The 20,589-nt window shown below is 43.4% G+C and overlaps 1 protein-coding gene across 1 annotated transcript in view; it reads left to right on the forward strand.

The window, feature by feature from the left end:
* Positions 1 to 20,589, forward strand: part of LOC127455844 (uncharacterized) — a 38,121-nt gene that overhangs the window by 6,541 nt on the left and 10,991 nt on the right. The window contains 4 exon segments of the mRNA XM_051723992.1: positions 177 to 351; positions 535 to 735; positions 1,115 to 1,182; positions 1,532 to 1,792. Coding sequence (XP_051579952.1) covers positions 177 to 351; positions 535 to 735; positions 1,115 to 1,182; positions 1,532 to 1,792 — 705 coding nt within the window.

The raw sequence follows: 20,589 nt of genomic DNA on the forward strand, positions 1-20,589 counted from the left end.
CTCATCTTATGCAGCCTCTGACATGGATGAGCTGGTGGTCTGGGTCAGATTCAGGAGAGAGGCAGAGTAAACGGCTGGTAGGGCGAACTGATTTACCGGCATTCAGTGCCTAGTACTCTTCGGGAAAACTGCCCATCTGTGCCCTCCTTAGAACAACTATTTCGGCTTCTCGGTAGGCACTCGCCGGGGGAGAGTCATTCTGCTCAGCTGCTCCATGTAGCTCTCGAGCCTCTACCATGTCCTCCCACCTATCGTACTTCCTCTCATCAGAAGCAGAAGGTCTCAGTAATGATTCCACAGAACGAGCTCCCTTTCAGCTCAGTGGTGTCCTCAGTTTCGGAAAGGTGCAGGGTTGGAGGAGAGGGCCACTCTGCTGGAGGTCGTAGTAGGAATCCTGGGCCTTTTATCCATCGGTTAGGACTGGCGAAGTCTTTCAGGTTCCAGCCTCTGTTGAGATCGTCAGCAGGGTTGTTTGCAGAGTCTACATATCGCCAGGCTTGTAGGTCAGTCAACTCCTAAATCTACGCTACTCAGGTGCCTATGGAGGCCTTATAGCAGCAGGACTCGGAATGCAGCCAATGGAGGAGGTTCATGGAATCTGTCCAGCAAGTGACTCGTCTGATTTCCAGAGTGAGCTCCTCTGCGAGCAGTTTCACCAGCTGTACTCCTGTCAGGGCTGCGCAGAGCTCCAACCTGGGAGGACCCCTAGGATTGAAGGACTCAACATAGGGCCAGGTAAGAGAGAGTCATTAAGGTTCAGACCCTCATGTTGAAATGAACAGTTAAATAATAGGTGGTCCTTGCCATTGTGGTGAACCATGTGGTGCGGAATGTATCAGTTCCACATTCTGACAACAGGCCACATTCTGACAACAGAACCCTGTTGTCCTCCATATTCTTGATCTCTGCCTTGTACATTTCCGCCTTGGCAGGGATATGGATGAGCCATCACATATCTGCCTCCTTAGGGGAACAGAAGAAAGGGAAGTCTTTCCTGCGTAGCAAGGGATTAGCATAACGAAGTATTCCGTCCACCTCCACTCGGATGATTGTTGCTTCCAGGAGGCAAATAGCTTCTTGATTCTCTTTAGATCTGGTAACTTGTTTCTCGCAGCGGTAGGGCAGAACATCGACTTGCCACAGCCTTTCTACATCCTTCCGCAACACAAGATCAGCAGGAGTGTAGGATAGGAAGAAGCAGTTCTGCGGACCTATCTGACTCTTCACCTCTTCAACCTTCAGAAGTACCCGCTTGTTGGTAGCTGGCTTGTCTAGGTACAACATGTCAGTAGCTGAACTAATTGAGCAAGAACCCTCTGTCATAGGCTTAGTGTTGACATCATGTAGGATCTGGAGATGCCAACCTTTACAGAGACTACAGGGTTTCCTAAGGGTGCACTTAGCCACTTGATGGGCACGTCCACAGCGCCAGCAGTGGTGATTTGCCGTAACCCAGTCAGTGATCTGTTGCTTATTAAAGGATTTGAAAGTGAGGCATTGACTAAGATAGTGATCTTCTGAATCACAATAGGGACAGAAGGCTTTAGGCGCTGCTTTGGTGGCCCTCGAACTGACTGAGAGAACTACAGGGCCTGTTGTGGCAGGTGGCTTAATGGGGCTAGCATCTGCTCCATGGAGAACTGTGGATGACCGTCTAGCAAGGGCTCTGACTCTCCTGCGGTCTGCCTGGGGCTCTGACTTTCAGGGATGTGGGCCTCACTGCTCTGGCACCATGACTCATACTGCAGCCATTCTGAGAAGTCTAGGAGGTTGTAAACTGCCCCAGGACAGCGTAACATGTGTCGCCTGAATTCTGACCGCATCTCAGGGGGTAGCTTACTGAGCAGCCTCTCAACATGTGACCCGCACTTTAACTCAGATCTGCCCTCAGGACCTAGTGTCTCTAGTATTCCTACGAGGGATCTAACTTGCAGGGCGAATCCATCAAAAGCTACAATATCACCTCATCAGATATCAGGGGCATCCATTACTTTGGCTATCCTCCTAAGAGCTAGCTTATATGGCTGTCCGAATCTCTCAGTAAGGGCTGCCATAGTGTCAGTGTAGGGGAAAGCTGAATAGAGATAGGAATCAGCTACCAGCCTTGCCTCATCTAGCCTCAGATGATCCAGCAGGATTTGGTAATGGAAGAGCTTTGTAGCATCAGGGGGTAGGAGGTTCTCTAGGGCGATCTTGAGTCTAGTGAACTCACTCAGGTCCCCTGTACTGAAGTCAGGAATTGTTGGTGTGGAACCACGATATGTGCTCTCTCTCCCCCCAGGATACTGACTAACTGCTGTGTAGGCAGGCACAGGGCTCATAGTCGGCTTATGGTCATAACATGACCATTCAGGAGGCAAAAGTGTAACCCTAACAGGCTCAGGAGTTGGACCTGCATGATGGCTAGGAGCAGGACCCCAACTAATGTAATCATTAGGTGGCATACCTCCTCTACGGTAGGAATGACTGACAGTTTCCCTTTCGTAACCCTTAGGCTGGAGGTCACGACGGGAAAGGGGCTTTACAGGTGAGCCTGCCTGTATCTGATCTCTTACTACTTGAATCTCGCTGAGCATCTTGCCCAGTAAGTCTAGCACCTGCTCTTGGTTTGGCTCTACAGAGCCTTCAACTAGCTGATCAGGTGCATCGTCACTATCTCTCCTGTCTGCAGCCTGTTCTGAGGGAACTGAAGGGTTATAGCCTGCACTATAGGCGGGATGAGGGACTCTATTTAGTGTGACGGTGGGCACCACTAGATACGGTGGCCGCATGGGGCTAAGGAAGCGAGGCAAAGGTGTTAAGTGTGAGTCAACAGGGTAGGATATTGCACTGCGTGACTGCTGAGGATTATGTGGGGAAATATGAGCACTCTGTGGAGTGAACCGAGTCTGGTTCCCTTCCCAGGGTCTGTGATAAGGGGAAGACTGAGCTGTCAGAGCTGACTGTGTAGGAACTTGAAACTGTGACAACTCTCCGACACTCTCTCTGTCGTAATGAGGCCCTAGGTTGTAGGTAGGTGCAGACCACTCATCCATAATGCTCCAAGAATAGTGACTAATAGGGCTGGAGGCTCTGCCCGATAACGAAGGAACTCTCCCGACATCATCCAGCAGGCTACCCCCTCCTACCTCCTCATCATAAAGTGCCAAAGGCTGACTGACCTGTTTCCGCAGTGTGGCCATGAGCCTCCCTCCATCTGCATATACCCCTTGTGGCTGCATATTAGGGCTGATGAATCCTCTTTATCCAGGGGAATGACTGGTTTGATAGTTTGGGGGAGGAGCAAAGGCGGTATACTAAGGAGGTTCCTAATTATCCATTCGCCTCCTGGTGTGTTGGTCAGAACACAGGATAGGATCCAAAGAGCCAGATTCAATTCAAAGGGGGGTTTATTTACATTGAAGTAGCCACACGGCACAGTCACATGACAGGTTGAATATTAAGGTAGTCAGGTTGATATGAGGGTATAGGAGAGTATTTGAATAGGCGTGTTTATGCTTGTGTGTGTGTGTGTGTGGTTAGTCACTCATGGACACACACTTTAGCACCCACAACAAGTTATCTTAGCACATCTCATGGGCATGTCTTTCCTCTGCCTTGCTCTGCTGTATCATGTATCATGATTGACAGGCACTCCAAGCTCCGCCTTTCCAACAATGCTCTTGTGTAATTTGCTTAAGACATTTTATTTCTCTCCCAATGGACCAATGGCGCATGAATGAATGACAGTGGGTGGTCACAACCATCACATATATAGAATAACACATATATAGGCCCTATTTTACTAAAGGTTTGCATGTAAAAAACTCATGAAAACATGCACAAAAAAATGCACAAGCTTATCTAATACTGTGCATGGGAGGGGTTGCGATTGCGATTGCTCTTGTGTAATTTGCTTAAGACATTTTTTTTTATCTCCCAATGGACCAATGGCGCATGAATGAATGACAGTGGGTGGTCACAAACATCACATATATAGAATAACACATATATAGGCCCTATTTTACTAAAGGTTTGCATGTAAAAAAACTCATGAAAATATGCACAAAATATGCAAAAGTGTATCTAACACTGTGCATGGGCGGGGTTATGATTCCTGTGGCCACAAGCAACTGTCCAAACCGGGGGCCACCGGGGCAGGGCGATATGTATATATTTGTCAGGATGTTGACAATTTTCAAAACATATCTTGATAATTATTTATTTGCTCAGAAATTACATAAAAGTGATTTCAAATCATATTTTTTATTCATCCTAAAGCCATTGTAGCCAAGTAGATTAAAAATGTTTAATGAAATAAAAAATACACATTTTCTAAATGACCACAAGGAAGAATGTTATTTAATTTATAATATAATAAATATAATTTGTATGCACCAATGCAACAATACAGTAATAAAAAGATTTTCCAAAACCTTTTTGTGAATGAACAGGGTGTGCAAAAATGATAAGGTCACGATTATAACCCTGGTTCCCTGAAAGAAGGGAATGAGATGCTGCGTCATAACTGACGCTATGGGGTTATAACCGATGACTGAAACTCTTTAAAATCGGCAGTTTTAATAGACAGATAGTGCTTTGTGCTCCACCACCTTCACCCATGTCAACTGAATAAAGGACAGGGTTTCCATTAGCCAGTAATTACCAGTTTTTGACCATTAAAATATCCAAATGTCCAACAAATTCAAACATTGTCGGACACAGTGTCCGTTGAAAATATTAACACAAAGTGTCAGCAACCTGTAACGATGTTGGCAACAGGCAGACGAAGAGACAATGGTGTGAAGATGAACCCAAGTGCCTTGAAACATGGCCTGGCAAGACATGGCGTGGGGCGTGACGAGACAGGGCTTGGGACGTGACCTGGCGAGACAGGGTGTGGGGAACAGGGCAAAGTCAATGGAAAGTTGGGGCCCTGAGAGGCTCGAGGGGCGGAGCCGATGGGGATGAGGACCAAGGCGGAGCCGCAGGGATGGAGGTCCCCGGTGGAGCAGAGGTGGGCCTGGACTGTGAAGCAGAGGCTTGCTTGTGACATGGCATGGAGCAGGCTGAGGCGTGGCTGTGACATGGCATGGAGCAGGCTGAGGCGTGGCTGTGACATGGCATGGAGCAGGCAGAGGCGTGGCTGAGACATGGCCTGGAGCTTACTCTGGTGTGGCTGTGACATGGCCTGGAGCTGACTCTGGCGTGGCTGTGACATGGCCTGGAGCTGACTCTGGTGTGGCTTTGACATGGCCTGGAGCTGACTCTGGCATGGCTGTGACATGGCCTGGAGCTGACTCTGGTGTGGCTGTGACATGGCCTGGAGCTGACTCTGGCTTGGCTGTGACATGGCCTGGAGCTGACTCTGGCATGGCTGTGACATGGCCTGGAGCTGACTCTGGCGTGGCTGTGACATGGCATGGAGCAGGCAGAGGCGTGGCTGTGACATGGCCTGGAGCTGACTCTGGCGTGGCTGTGACATGGCCTGGAGCTGACTCTGGTGTGGCTTTGACATGGCCTGGAGCTGACTCTGGCATGGCTGTGACATGGCCTGGAGCTGACTCTGGTGTGGCTGTGACATGGCCTGGAGCTGACTCTGGCGTGGCTGTGACATGGCCTGGAGCTGACTCTGGCTTGGCTGTGACATGGCCTGGAGCTGACTGTGGCGTGGCTGTGACATGGCCTGGAGCTGACTCTGGCGTGGCTGTGACATGGCCTGGAGCTGACTCTGGCTTGGTGGCCATGATGTGGAACTCTGGCTTGGCGGCCATGATGTGGGGCAAAGTCGTGGAAGGCGGAGCCGTGGTAGGCTCGAGGAGCGGAGCCGTAGAAGACAGAGCCATGTTAGGCTCAAGATTAAGGGTCCTAGATGATTGGGAAAAGACCTCAGTGGTCGTGAACATGAGCAGAGTCGTGGGAGCGACCTCTGTGGTCGTGGGCATGGATTGAGTCTCAGGAACGACCTCTGTGGTCATGGGCATAGACAGAGACTCGGGTACAACCTCTGTGGTCGTGAACATGGGCAGAGACTTGGAAACGTCCTCCATGGTTGTGTACATGGGTAGAGACTCAGAGACAACCTCTGTGGTCATGAACTTGGGCAGAGACTTGGAAACGACCTCCGTGGTCGTGTACATAGGCAGAGATTCAGAGATGACCTCTGTGGTCGTGAACATGGGCAGAGACTTGGAAATGACGTCCGTGGTCATGTACATGGGCAGAGACTTGGAAACGAAAGCCTTTCTCCTTCTCCTCTTCCTCCTCCTCCAGGAGGCCGAAGTTGGAAATGCATGCTCTGGGACAGATGAGTCTGGCAATGCTGGCTCTGGGAAGGGCGAGGCTGGCAAAGCAGGCTCTGGGACGGACGAGGCTAGCAACGCAGGCTCTGGGACAGACGAGGCTGACAACGCAGGCTCTGGGACGAACGAGGCTGGCAGCTCATTGGCCATGGCAGGCGTGGGTGTTGACTTGTTGGCCGTGGCAAGCGTGGGCGTTGGCTTGTTGGCCGTGGCAGGCATGGGCGTTGGCTTGTTGGCCGTGGCAGGCATGGGTGTTGGCTCGTTGACCAGGATGTGGGACTCCCGCTTGGCATACACCTCCCCCTCAGTGAACGTAGAACCAGTGATCTGCAGGACAAGGTCGATATACTGAGCGAGGCTGAGGGAACTGCGACCACCAGGCATCAAGGAGGAAATTAGCTCAGTTAATCCAAAACGGAAACAGTCTTTGAGGTTGACCTTATTAAAGTCCACCTCGCTGGCCAGAGAGCAGAAGTCCCCCACATAATCCACCAGGGATCGATTCCCCTGATGTAGGCGCAGTAGTTGGACCGCTGGGTTCAGAGCATCCTGACTGGCTGCATCTCCGCCTGGTACGGCAATAGCACAGCCCACAACCGCAAAGCACTGCAAAGGGTGGTGCGAACTGCCAGACACATCATTGGAGGTGAGCTTCCCTCCCTCCAGGACATATATACCAGACCTTGACTTTGACTTTGACTTTGACCAAGACCAAGACCAAGACCAAGACATCAAAGTTACATACACAATACCTCACACCAGACAATGGCAAACATGAGGGCTTAAATACAAGGACATGGGTAACAAGTAAACAAGACAACCAATCACAAGACTAAACTATAAACAAGATAACAAGACTAAATTAATTTAAACCAATGAAAAGACAAGACTAATAACAAAGTAATCAAACAATGAACCAATGAAAACAAGACACATGAACAGGGGAAACACATGACAAGATCACATGAGGGGACAGGAAATCACATGACCAGGAACTAAACTTGAAATAAAAGACATGAAAACAATAATAAAACACATAAACATGACACAACCTCTTTAGTTCATGCCACCAGTGTACAGCGTGATGTAGGCCTGGGTGAAAGGGCGATGTTATCGGATATCGACGATGTCTTAAAAATCTCCTGATGTCAATTTCGGCACTCATTGACAGACGATAATCAACAATATCGTAAATGGCAAAACCATGGATCTGGGAAGTTGCCAGATATATTAAACAGCCCAAGGTGGGAAATTTTCACCCGCCGCCCACCAAATGTGGCGAGGCTGAATCCAGCTCCTTATTCCCAAGCTCCTTGTCGAAATATGGGTATTTCATGCGCGAGTAATTTTGAAACAGTGGTGGGCGACCTGTAAGACCTCTCAGAGTTATCCATGACAAGAAATGCTGTTAAACACAAAGACCCACGCTTAAAAAACACACTTTATTATATTTTTAAGAACAGACCAAAGAAAAGCCGTCAATGCCTGTGTCTGATGTGCTGTTTGTTCAGAGGCGTGCCGCGGGAGTGTCTCGTGGAACATGTGCATGTAACAAGTTATCACTCTTTCTTCTTTATTTCAGTCATCTGAAAACTGTTTGCAAGAATAGTGTCGTCTACGAGAATGCTGAAAATGACCTCAGACCATCTCAGGAGGTGCTAGAAATTTAGTTTGCTTTATTTCCATGGAGCAGTTTGCACTTACATTAGGCTAATTGTGAATGTAACTCTTCAGGTTCGCTCAAATATATCTTTGTAATAAAGAAACAAAGACAAAAGTGATAAAATCATAAAATAATAGACCATATTCACCTTGAACCTAAAACTGAGTTCTATTTTCTTTTCTTTAGGCTGCATTAACTGTATTAACAAAGCGCAATACAAACACAAATTCGATAAGAACACACATTTGGCAGCATTGTTTTGGAAACACAAGGAAATTTATTAGGCTTACACCTAAAATAAAAACTGGTGCTTTCTATTCGTTTAAGCACAGACAAAGTGAAGTAACAAAATGTTTTAGCCGTTTTGACAGTAGAAATTATGTGGGTTGTGTTGAACTTTCTAGAGGTAATGGTTTTATTTATTTATTTATTTATTTATTTATTTATTTATTTATTTATTTATTTATTTATTATTATTATTATTATTATTATTACAATTGTCTTTAGTACTTAATTTTTAGGCTATTAGTCATTTCCCACCTAATGTTATAGATGAATACTTGCGTGATTGCAAATGAGGCTGTAAATGTTTGGTTTTCGTAAGGTGGTTATACAATATTTTTTCATCATTTTGTTATTTGAATAGCTTTTTTCATTTAGTTTAAAGTGCAGTTTGAATTAGAAATATATTTTGTTTAAGTTTTTTGTGTTTCAATAAATGAATGTAATTTTTAAAGTAAAATCAATAAAGCAAAAATATTCAACGACCCACGGCAGGGGGGTTGACGATATAATCGGATATTGCGATATTTTTTAAGCCGATTATCGATAAAATATTTTTTACAAATCGCCCAACACCAGCGTGATGCCATCGCAGTGATTACAGAGGTTTTAACTTCCCCGAAGCTTGCGAATTCCTAATCTGCTAGTGCACTGCATTGTATCCCACACATTGGCAAAAGCAGCCTGCGTTACTTATTCCCTTGTCTCAAGGGCCCGCAGTCAGAAGCTTCTCACTTCAGAATCACATTAAAACTACCTTGCATTGCCATCTTTTGGAGGAGAAGGACACCATGGGATTATGTGAATCTCAAGTTGTAGAGAAACAGAACACGTTTGACTTCACTTTGTCAGCAAAATGCTTTTGTGCTGCTATGAAAAAGAGGAAATAGTCATAATAAAAAGAGCCAAATATATTAGCCAAGGTGAGAATTAAATTATATGATATAACCTAATTATCTGTTATTTTAATATTTTTTTGTAAACGAAAAGCTATAGTTTTTTACTTTGCACCCTCTTGAAAGCATTTTTGAATTAGACTATTCCATGATGGTCATTTTTCTTATTTATTTATTTTTTATTTTTTTAATGGAAAAGCAGCTACAATAAACAAACGTTAATCGTTCATTTGACTTGATTGTCATTATTATTTTGAATTGTTGTGCTCAAAAGTTTGCATACCCTAGCAGAAATTGTGGAATTTTGGCATTGATTTTGAAAATATGACTGATCATGCAAGAAATATGACTGATCATCTTTTATTTAATTATAGTGATCATATGAAGCCATTTACTATCACATAGTTGTTTGGCTCCTTTTTAAATCATAATGATAACACAAATCACCCAAATGGCCCTGATCAAAAGTTTACATACCCTTGAATGTTTGGCGTTGTTACAGACACACAAGGTGACACACAGGTTTAAATGGCAATTAAAGGTTAATTTCCCACACCTGTGGCTTTTAAAATTGCAATTAGTGTCTGTGTATAAATAGTCAATGAGTTTGTTAGCTTTCACGTGGATGCACTGAGCAGGCTAGATACTGAGCCATGGGGAGCAGAAAAGAACTGTCAAAAGACCTGCGTAACAAGGTAATGGAACTTTATAAAGATAGAAAAGGATATCAAAAGATATCCAAAGCCTTGAAAATGCCAGTCAGTACTGTTCAATCACTTATTAAAAAGTGGAAAATTTGGGGATCTCTTGATACCAAGCCAAGGTCAGGTAGACCAAGAAAGATTTCAGTCACAACTGCCAGAAGAATTGTTCGGGATACAAAGAAAAACCCACAGGTAACCTCAAGAGAAATACAGGCTGCTCTGGAAAAAGACGGTGTGGTTGTTTCAAGGAGCACAATACAACGATACTTGAACAAAAATGAGCTGCATGGTCAAGTTGCCAGAAAGAAGCCTTTACTGCGCCAATGCCACAAAAAAGCCCGGTTACAATATGCCCAACAACACCTTGACACACCTCACAGCTTCTGGCACACTGTAATTTGGAGTGATGAGACCAAAATAGAGCTTTATTGTCACAACCATAAGTGCTATGTTTGGAGAGGGGTCAACAAGGCCTATAGTGAAAAGAATAACAGCCCCACTGTGAAGCATGTGATGTTTGGCTCACTGATGTTAATGATGGCTCACTGGTGTTTTGGGGGTGTGTGAGCTCTAAAGGCATGGGGAATCTTGTGAAAATTGATGGCAAGATGAATGCAGCATGTTATCAGAAAATACTGGCAGACAATTCGCATTCTTCTGCACGAAAGCTGCGCATGGGACACTCTTGGACTTTCCAGCATGACAATGACCCTAAGCACAAGGCCAAGTTGACTCTCCAGTGGAGTGGCCATCACAGTCTCCTGACCTTAATATCATCGAGCCACTCTGGGGAGATCTCAAACGTGCGGTTCATGCAAGACGACCAAAAACTTCCTGGAGACATTTTGCCAAGACGAATGGGCAGCTATACCACCTGCAAGAATTTGGGGCCTCATAGACAACTATTACAAAAGACTGCACGCTGTCATTGATGCTAAAGGGGGCAATACATAGTGTTAAGAACTAAGGGTATGCAGACTTTTGAACAGGGGTCATTTCTTTATTTTATGATTGTGCCATTCTGTTTTAACCTACAGTTGGATATGAAACCCATAATAAGTAAAAGAAATGTATTTTGCCTGCTCACTCATGTTTTCTTTAAAAATGGTAAATATATTACCAATTCTCCAAGGGTATGCAAACTTTTGAGCACAAATGTATGTTTTTAAAGCTGTAAATGGCTTTGCCCCACTTTATCTCTTGGACCTCCTTATCCATCATCATTCCTCCAGGAGTCTCTGATCATTTGACAAACTTCTCCTACATATACCACGCTCTCGCATTTAGTCCAGAGGAGATTGTGTTTTCTGTGTAGTTGACCCAGGATTATGGAATAATTTACCTTTGCACATTAGGTCAGCTCCTTCTTTTGATATTTTTTAAATAACTTCTTAAGACTTATCTGTATTCCTTGGCTTTTGAGTGATAGTGATTTGTTTTATTGCTTGTCCTTGTATCTTGTACTATTCTGTCTATTTTCTTTGTTTTAATCATTTATGTACAGCACTTTGATGTTTTTAAATGTGCTTTATAAATACATTTACATTTATGCATTTGGCAGACACTTTTATCCAAAGCAATTTACAGTGCACTTATTACAGGAACAATCCCCCCAGAACAACCTGGAGTTAAGTGTTTTGCACAAGGACACAGTGGTGGTGGCTGTGGGGATCGTTATTAACATACCAGTTATGTGCTTTAGCCCACTACACCACTCACAAATAAATTGACCTTGACCTTGACCTTGGCTTTCCACACCAGGGTTGAGGAGGGGCACAAGTGGGCCGCTACCACCTCTTCAACCGGGGGAATCAAGGAGTACCTATGCTGCTCAGCACAGTCCAGTGTCCTGAAGGCCAAGGCTCTCGATGAGCGTTCGTGCTGAGCATGGAAAACGCCACGTCTTGGTAAGCTCTTCGTGCAGCTCGGGGAAGAACGGCACCAGCCAGCAGGACACGGAGTCATGCTGGTTTGGATAGAATCGATTGTCTAGTCAAGAACACTCAGGTGCATTGGGATTAGGTCATTCTAGTTTGAGGTTCTTGACCGCTCGAGAGAGCACTTAAATCAGTTCAGTCTCAGAGACTGCAGTGCTGTCTTCCTCTCCTCATCCACCGACTGTGTCCAGGCCTCTTTTTCAGACACCATATCATCATTATCCTTGGAGTAACCGCCGAACATAATGTAGCCCTGCGCCCCAATAGCTGGATGCAGATCCTTACGGGCGTACTCAACAGGCAAAAACTCTCGAGGGGGAGGTGAGGAGGCATGCGAGGCTTGCAATGGCAAATTGTCCTCCTCAAACTCATCAAGCTCATCATCCCAACCTAGCACATCTCCCTCGTGTGGTCCCTCGGGAGCCACAGCAGGAGCATGGTGGGAGGGGAGGGGACTGGCTTGTCCTTCAGAAAGAAGGAGGGTCAAAAGCGAAGAATTTTGAGACTCATGCGTTCACAGTGAACGCAGTCTGACCCACCGAGCGCTGCCTATGCATGGGATTGACCCAGACAGAGAACATGGCGCTTGTGCCTGTCGTATAAGGGGATAAACCACTCGCACAGAGGAATGCATTTGAAAAAGCCATCTTTAAAAATACATTGTTAAACAAACAGCTCTTTTATGCTTGTGAAAGGTATACAAATACACATAAACACATCAAAAGCAGTAGCATTTATGTACACACTACAATATTTTCAAAAGTAAGCACCTGATGCACTGGAACACCACAGAGAAGTAGAAGAAAATTAAATCCACCCGCAGTGAAGAGTGCAAATCTTGGCAGTAGTTCTAGTAGAAAAGTCCAGTGACGGGCAGAGTATGAGAGAGTTATCGCTACCCTGAAAGAGAACATTCTGGCCAGATAGCGCTATGTGTCAGCATATGTATGCCCGATGGCATGTGCAAAGTAGGTGGAGCACAAAGCACTATCTGATTAAAATTGGTGTAATTTTAAAGAGTTTCAGAAATTGGTTACACCTTCGGAGATAACCCCATAGCTATGATTCAGTGACCGACTTGAAATGACTGACTTGAAAGGGAACTACATCTTCACTCACTCATATATACTCATATTTTGGAACCTAGCTGAGTATTACACCGTGCAACAATTTTTTTTTTTTTTTTTTTTTTTTTTGGTTCCTGGGTAAGTGTTATTGCCTAATTGCTTATGCCTCAAAAGTATAGAAAATGGCTATTATTCCCCACAAACCTTGCTTTTGTGACCAGGACAGTGATATTTTGAAATTGACCTATTTCCCAGAACATTCCAGATAGATTCAGTACTGAGTAAACTTGGAGTAACTTCTAGAACTTTCCAATAATATAAATAGTAGTGTAAAAACAGGGGCCTTAAGCCCACCAGTTCAGTATGTTCCAGCTGCCTAAGTGACTACATATCAAGACCATGCAAGACGCCTCGAAGTATGATGAGTATGGCTGGGAGGTCATAGGAAACTTCATTGTCATGCTGGAAACTTCACAACAAATGGTGGCATTCCTGATGGGTCTCCAAGGCAGTTTTACCAAGTTTCTCTGCTATTTTTGCATTTTAGGACAGCAGGGACACCAAGGCGCACTACCACAGTGGACCGAGTTCCCTGTGGGGAGGAACATCATCAAGTTGGAGCCACTGTTGGACCCCCGGAAGGTGCTGATGCCACCACTGCACATCAAATTGGGCCTTATGAAACAATTTGTCAGAGCTCTAGATAAGGATTTGGCAGCCTTCAAATACCTTCAAGACTTCTTCCCTAAGCTGTCTGAGGCAAAGGTCAAAGCCTAATTATTGTCGGACCACAGATAAAGAAGATCCTGGAGTGCAATGAATTCCCCAAGAAGCTCACTAGTAAGGAGAAAGCGGCTTGGAACAGCTTTGTCGCAGTGGTTCAGGGCTTTCTGGGCAATCACAAAGTCGAAAACTATGTGGAGCTGGTTGAGACTCTGGTGAAGAACTACTGCACAATGGGCTGTAGGATGTCCCTCAGAGTCCATATCCTTGATGCTCATCTTGATAAATTCAAGGAGAACATGGGAGTGTACTGGGAGGAGCAAGATGAGCGCTTCCACCAGGATATACTGGACTTTGAATGCCGCTACCAAGGACAGTATAACGAGAACATGATGGGAGACTACATTTGGGGGCTGATTCGTGAAAATGATTTACAGTATAATCATAAATCTCGAAAAACTACTCACTTCTAAATCTTTTGTAGTCATTTTTGTATTATTTTAATATAAATACATGTTAATTTGTATTCATGTGTTGTTTTTTTCTGACTTTATGTGAACGAAAAGACACAAATTCACCCGTTGTCTCATTGGAAATAGGTACATTTCAAAATATCACTGTCCTGGACACAAAAGCAAAGTTTGTGGGGAATAATAGCCATTTTCTATACTTTTGAGGCATAAGCAATTAGAAAATAACACTTACTACTCAGGAACAAAAATTGTGTTACATAGTGTTATTAATTATTGTCCAATCAAGTGCATTATTATAATATGATGCTGAATTAGTATTATTATTTTGAGGTCTTATTTTATACAATAGTAATATATTTATGCCGTATTGACTTCACCTGGAGCTTTTATTTTGACAGAATGGTGATGTCAGTGATTGACGCCTATCAGCGTTTCCTTTGGTCTATTTAAGGTGGGGGATTTCCCTCTTGGGGATGTGTCACACCCTAGTGTCTGTTGTGTTTCTGGTCCGGGCGCCCTGTGAGAGAGGTATGTGTTCTGGTGTTAGCATGCTTGTGTGATGACTATCGCTGGTTTTACTTTTAATGTGAGTTGGTTTGCTTTTTCCTTACAAGGATAATTGAAGCTGGTGTTTTCAACTGCATAATTTTCCTTGTGTGGGCAAACTGTTGCCTCCCCAGGTATGTGCGATCTTTTGCTTGGTCTCATGGCTGTTTGTGGAGTTAAATGGCAGCTTGGGGGCTTAGATTTGTTTCATGTTACAGCTAGTTAGCTCCCCGGCTGGGCTCTAATCACTTTGTGGTATCCTTGAGTGTTCGCTACGGTGCTCATATGGGGTAGTAAGCAACTGTATTTTGGGTAATTCCTTGTTTGTTTCGATTTTTTTATTTTTGAATTTAGATATATAGTTAGTGTTCATGCTGTTTTTTTGGCAGATCTGTGGGTGTACAGACTCCCATGGCCTCGTGCTGGAGTTCCGAGGCTGAATAGTGGCCACTCATGGGAAGTGCGGCTGTCTTTTTGCAGGACCTATTGTATTAGGATGTGGTGTTTAATTAAGATTGGCATCATTATTTTTTGCTTTGGTTTAGTTTATTAATTTATATGTTTTCTTGTTATACCATTTGTGGTACCCCTTAGGGCCACTTTATCGTGTTTATTTGTTTATTGTGCTTGGTTATTTTTTCGGCTTGTGTGTGTAAGTGTACAACGGCCATGCCGGCCACTTGTTATAATGTTGAATCAATGTGTGAACCACTGGAAGAGGTGCCAGAGAATACGTCCTTCACAGAACATTTTACTTCAGGAAAACAGTTGTTGTAAATTGCTGTTGTTTTTTAAATATTTACATGATCAGTGTCATCCCATTCTATTTTAGAAAGAACTTGATGACTGTAGAAATGTAAACATACATATGATAGATATTTTGGAAAAATACTTTTAGCATTTACTCACCATCATGTTGTTCCAAACCCGTATTACATCTTTTTTTATTTATACTTTTTATCTTCTGTGGAATACAAAAGGAGATTTTATGCAGAATATTCTCAATTACCTTTCACTTTCATTGCATCTATTTTTCTAAAAGAAAGTGAATAGTAACTGAGGCTGTTATTCTGCCTAACATCTCCTTTTAAGTTCTACAGAAGAAATTAAGGCACACAGGTTTTCATGCCTGGGTGATCTATCCCTGTAAATTGAGTGTCACACATTACATGTATTGTATTCCCCCAATATCGTGGATTAAGACTGCATAGTTAATATACTCTGCTTCTTTTCTTTTTTCTTGTAGATCAGTCATTTTTCCACATGTGCATGTCTGAGTGACAGAACAAGATATCCATCCTTTTTCAGAACAATACCCAGTTATTATTACCAAAGCAGAGCACTGGCTCAACTAGTCAAGCACTTTGGCTGGACCTGGGTTGGGATGGTCAGGAGTCACAATGACTACGGTAACAATGGCATTGTGGCATTTGTGGAGGCAGCTCAACAAGAGGAGTTTGTATTGAATACTCAGAGGCCACATTTAGAACTGATCCACATTGGCAGGTCCTGAAGACAGTGAAAGTGATAAAGAAGGCCACCGCCAATGCTCTTGCAAAAAGTCCAGCACTGTACCGACAGGGCAGTGAACTGGATCTTCACCTCACGCTGTATACCAAGAAACAAAAATATGCCACTTGAATGTATAAATCTTCCTAGTAGAAGGAGCTCTAACATTCAAAATGGTATCAACCACAGCGGGGTATAACCAGGGTTGGGAGAGTTACTTTTGAAATGTATTCCACTACAGATTACTGAATACATGCTGTAAAATGTAATTTGTTACGTATTTTGTTAGATTACTCAAGGTCAGTAATGTATTCTAAACATTTTGGATTACTTCTTCAGCAGTGGTAGATATTTTCACTTGTTTTGACTATAAAAACTCTGCCAGTGCAGTAAGACAAAATACACATGTTAAAAATACATTCTCTAAAAAACCTAAATATCTTATGTAGTGTTGTTTCTAAAACAAGATAAATCAAATTGATCTTGTTTTAAGGATTTTTAGATATTTTTTTACAGGAAAACAATACAAAAATGATCAAGAATACGATTTTTAACTTAATATCAGAGATCTTACTAGAAAAAATGTATTATGATCCAACGTGAATTTTCTTGATAAAACAATATGATCATGCCTGTTAACGTGCATGTAAAATGGCTAGAAATAGCATTTTAGCTTAGCGTAAAGCTGACAATTTACACAAGGTTTATTTCTATTTCTTGTTCTCCAGACTTACTTCAAACTTCTCTGTCTGCTCGTATGAATGTAACACTTCATAAGAAAGTGTTTCACCACTGTTCAAATGCACTTTGGATTGCATCATTTATATGTATACATTTTCCATCTGAAAGGACTAAATATTAAATGAAACAAATGGCAATAAAATGCAAAGTAATCTCTGCAGTAATCAAAATACTTTTTGAATGTAACTGTATTCTAAATACCAATGATTTAAACTGTAGCTGTAGTGGAATACAGTTACTTATATTTTGTATTTTAAATATGTAATCCCATTACATTTATTTCATTACTCCCCAATCCTGGGGATAACCCATCATTTAAAAGAGCGCCCCACTGAGGGGCCATACCCATAACTTACACAAGTCTGTCCAGGGGTGTCAAATGCTGCCCTGTGCCTGAGACTATATGTCTGTTCTGACTGGAATCTCCCAAGGCACTTTATCCAGGAAAGAGACCAGAGTCAAAAACCATACCATACGAGTCGACCATTGAGATGGCCAAAACGGCGCCATTAACAGAAGCCGAACCCGATCCTCCCGAACTCTCGGCAGAACTGCGTGTAGCAGACTGATCGGTGGAAATGGCCACTGATGTGCCAATTCACCAATGCCCAGCTGTGCTGGGGGCGAGAGGGAAAACTAGAGGGGACAGTGTGACGGTTCATTCGAAGTGAACAGATCCACTTCCGCTCTGCCGAACCTACTCCAGATTTGTTCCATAATCTGAGGATGTAATGTCCACTCTCCGGGTATCAAGCCCTGTCTGGACAGGAGATCTGCCCCCAAATTCAACCGGCCCAGAACATGCAAGGCTCGTAGAGACTGCACATTGTCCCATGCCCACAGAAGAATGCGCCATTCCAGCCTCAGCATAGCATGAGAATTCATTCCTCCCTGGCGATTGATATAGGACACCACTAGTCTTGTATTCTGACCAGATAAGGACATGGCTGCCCTGAATCTCCAGAAGAAAAATGTTTAATGCCAGCAGCACCGTGAACATCTACAGACAGTTTATGTGCCAATATTTCCGCTGGCCCGTCCAGACCCCGTAGGCTGGATGACCCTCATATACAGCACCCCAACCTGTGGAGGAGGCGTCTGTCGTTATAACTTTGTGGCGACACACCTGTCCCAACGGAATGTCCGACATCAGAAGGTGGGTCAGTTTCCATGGTAACAGAGTTCGGTAGCACCCACGCGTCACATTGAATAGACAGAATGCCTGCGTCAGTGGTTGAAGTCCCTTTGTGGAGTTCATTCAGCACTGAAAAGGTCTTGCATGCAACATGCCCAGGGGAATGACAGCGGAAGCCACGATCATGAGCCACAAAAGCCTGGGAAATGTTCTCACAATCTTGGTGCAATCTGAATATGGAAATAAGCGTCCTTCAAATCTATTGTCACAAACCAGTCCCCCGGCTACACTTGTGACATTATTTGCTTCTGCGTCAGCATTCTGAATTGACGTTTCATTAGTTTGGAATTCAAACGTCTCAAATCCAGAATGGGATGCAAGCCACCATCTTTTTTCAGGACCAGAAAATAACAGCTGTAAAAACCGCACTCTTTCTGAGAAGAGGGAATCTCCTATATTGCCCCTTTCTCTAAGAGAGAATTAATTTTCAGAATCAAAAACGGGGCTTCTCGAACAGAAACATTTGTAGGAACGACCCCGTTGAACACCGGTGGAGTTCACCTGAATTACGTAACCATGCTTTATCGTTCGAAGTACCCAGTTCGAAATGCCCTTCAGCAGCTGCCAAGCCGACAGATGGACAGACAGAGGGATTAATACATGGATTTTGCCTGCAGCGTGATCTGTAACCACTAGATGGCGCACTTGGCTTACTTTCGGTGACTGCCCCCGAACCAGTGGCACAGCAGAGGGAAACCTTCGCTCCTCTTCTTCTGAGGCTGGTTGAAGGGAATTGGACAATGTTTTTGCCTTTATTGTACTCAGGCATAAAAGATGAATGCCCTGATGCCTTTGCAGCAGGGACGCTGACAGAATAAACCTTTTCCCTGGTATTTTGAATGGGGAAAAATGGATGAACATTGGGGGAAATTTTTATTTGGGAAAACTGGTTCACCACAATGGCCCCAGCATTCTTTATGGGGGGGTCATCATTTGGTGCTTGTGTTTACTCTGTGTCTTGTGTACACTTGTATTTTATGAACATTGAATTCTGTTATGCATGACTCAAGAACCTTGGTCATGGAGACAGTGGCTGAATTCAGAATGTGAGTTTCAAATGTTCGCTCCCCAGCGCAAGCTGCGTGGGGATACTGAACTATTCTGGTTGTTGGGTGTTCGAAGCGTGAACAACAGTGAACTCAACCCGATACTGTCCAAAGGGCAAACAGGAATGACACGGATACATTTGCACGGTCCAGTTTCATTCACAGAATGGGGGCTCACACTTAGTTTAACTGCCAGTCTGTCAGGCTCACTTCTCAAATAACATAGTTTAACTAAGGTTTTAATATATTAATATTGTGGTAACACTTTAAAATAAGGTTACATTTGTTAACATTAGTTAAAAACATTAGTTAACATGAACTAACAATGAATAATACTTTTTCAGCATTTATTTATCACGGTTAATGTTAATTTCAACACATACTAACACATTTTTTAAATCAAAAGTTGTACAGTATATGTTCACATTAGTTAATGCATTATGAACTAACAAACTAACAATGAACAATTGCATTTTTATTAACTAACATTAACAAAGATTAATAAATGTTGTAAAAAATATATATTGTTCATGATACCTTATGCATTTACTTATCTTAACAAATGTAACCTTATAATAAAGTGCTACCAATACTGTAGACTGTAGTAACCATAGTTTTTTTGGCGGAAAACATGTTTTTTCTATAATAATATTGTAGTAACCATGATTGTTGGCTAACCGTTTTTTATTTTTGTTTTTTTGACGGAAACCATGGTTTTATTATAGTAATATTGTAGTAACTATGAAAAGTAAACGGTATCCACATAGTAACCATCATTTTACTATAGATTAACCATGGTTAATCTTGTGGTTACTGTAGTTTTACTACAAATACCATGATATTTGTAGTAAAATTGAAATAACCGCAAAATTGTGATTTTTACTCTTTGTAAGGGAATGCAAACTATTGCTAGGGCACGGAAAACATATTGAGAGGGAACACAAACTATTGCGAGAGCACGCTAAACTATTTCAGAAATAAATCCCCACCCTGTCCTCTTAGGGGCTCTCAGCTCTGTGTGTATACAGGCGGATTGGTCTGTAATCAGCTTTCTCCACAGCAACGTAATTTCCCTGCAACGCTTGTGTAAATAACAAACATGACATCCGAGGAAGACTTCGCTTTTTATTCTCGGCGATTACTACTCTTCGCCATTGAACGACAGTGTGTGGAATTTCCCTCTGTGTGACAGTGGACGGACGAGCATCTTCACCATTTTCACTGCTACATAAAGTTGCCGTTTTGCAAATGTTTCTACAAGCAGATGAAAACAAGCATATTTCCCTCTGTCTGGTGGGCATGAGTGATTTATCGCCGGCTCAGCGTGGCGTGCCTCCTCTCCTCCACGTCATGTGTCTTTGCAAGTTCAGCACAAGCACTGTGATTGCCTGGGAAGAGCCCATGCTGACACAGAGCTTTGCCAAGTTTGATTGCATTTTTGATAAAGGGCACATACAATTTGAAATGCTTTCCTCTCAGTTCACTTTCATTCTGCAAGCCGAAGCCAGCCTCCTCCCCTACCGCCA

This window comes from Myxocyprinus asiaticus, chromosome 18 (genome assembly GCF_019703515.2).
Source record: "Myxocyprinus asiaticus isolate MX2 ecotype Aquarium Trade chromosome 18, UBuf_Myxa_2, whole genome shotgun sequence".
In the NCBI taxonomy this organism is placed as follows: domain Eukaryota; kingdom Metazoa; phylum Chordata; class Actinopteri; order Cypriniformes; family Catostomidae; genus Myxocyprinus; species Myxocyprinus asiaticus.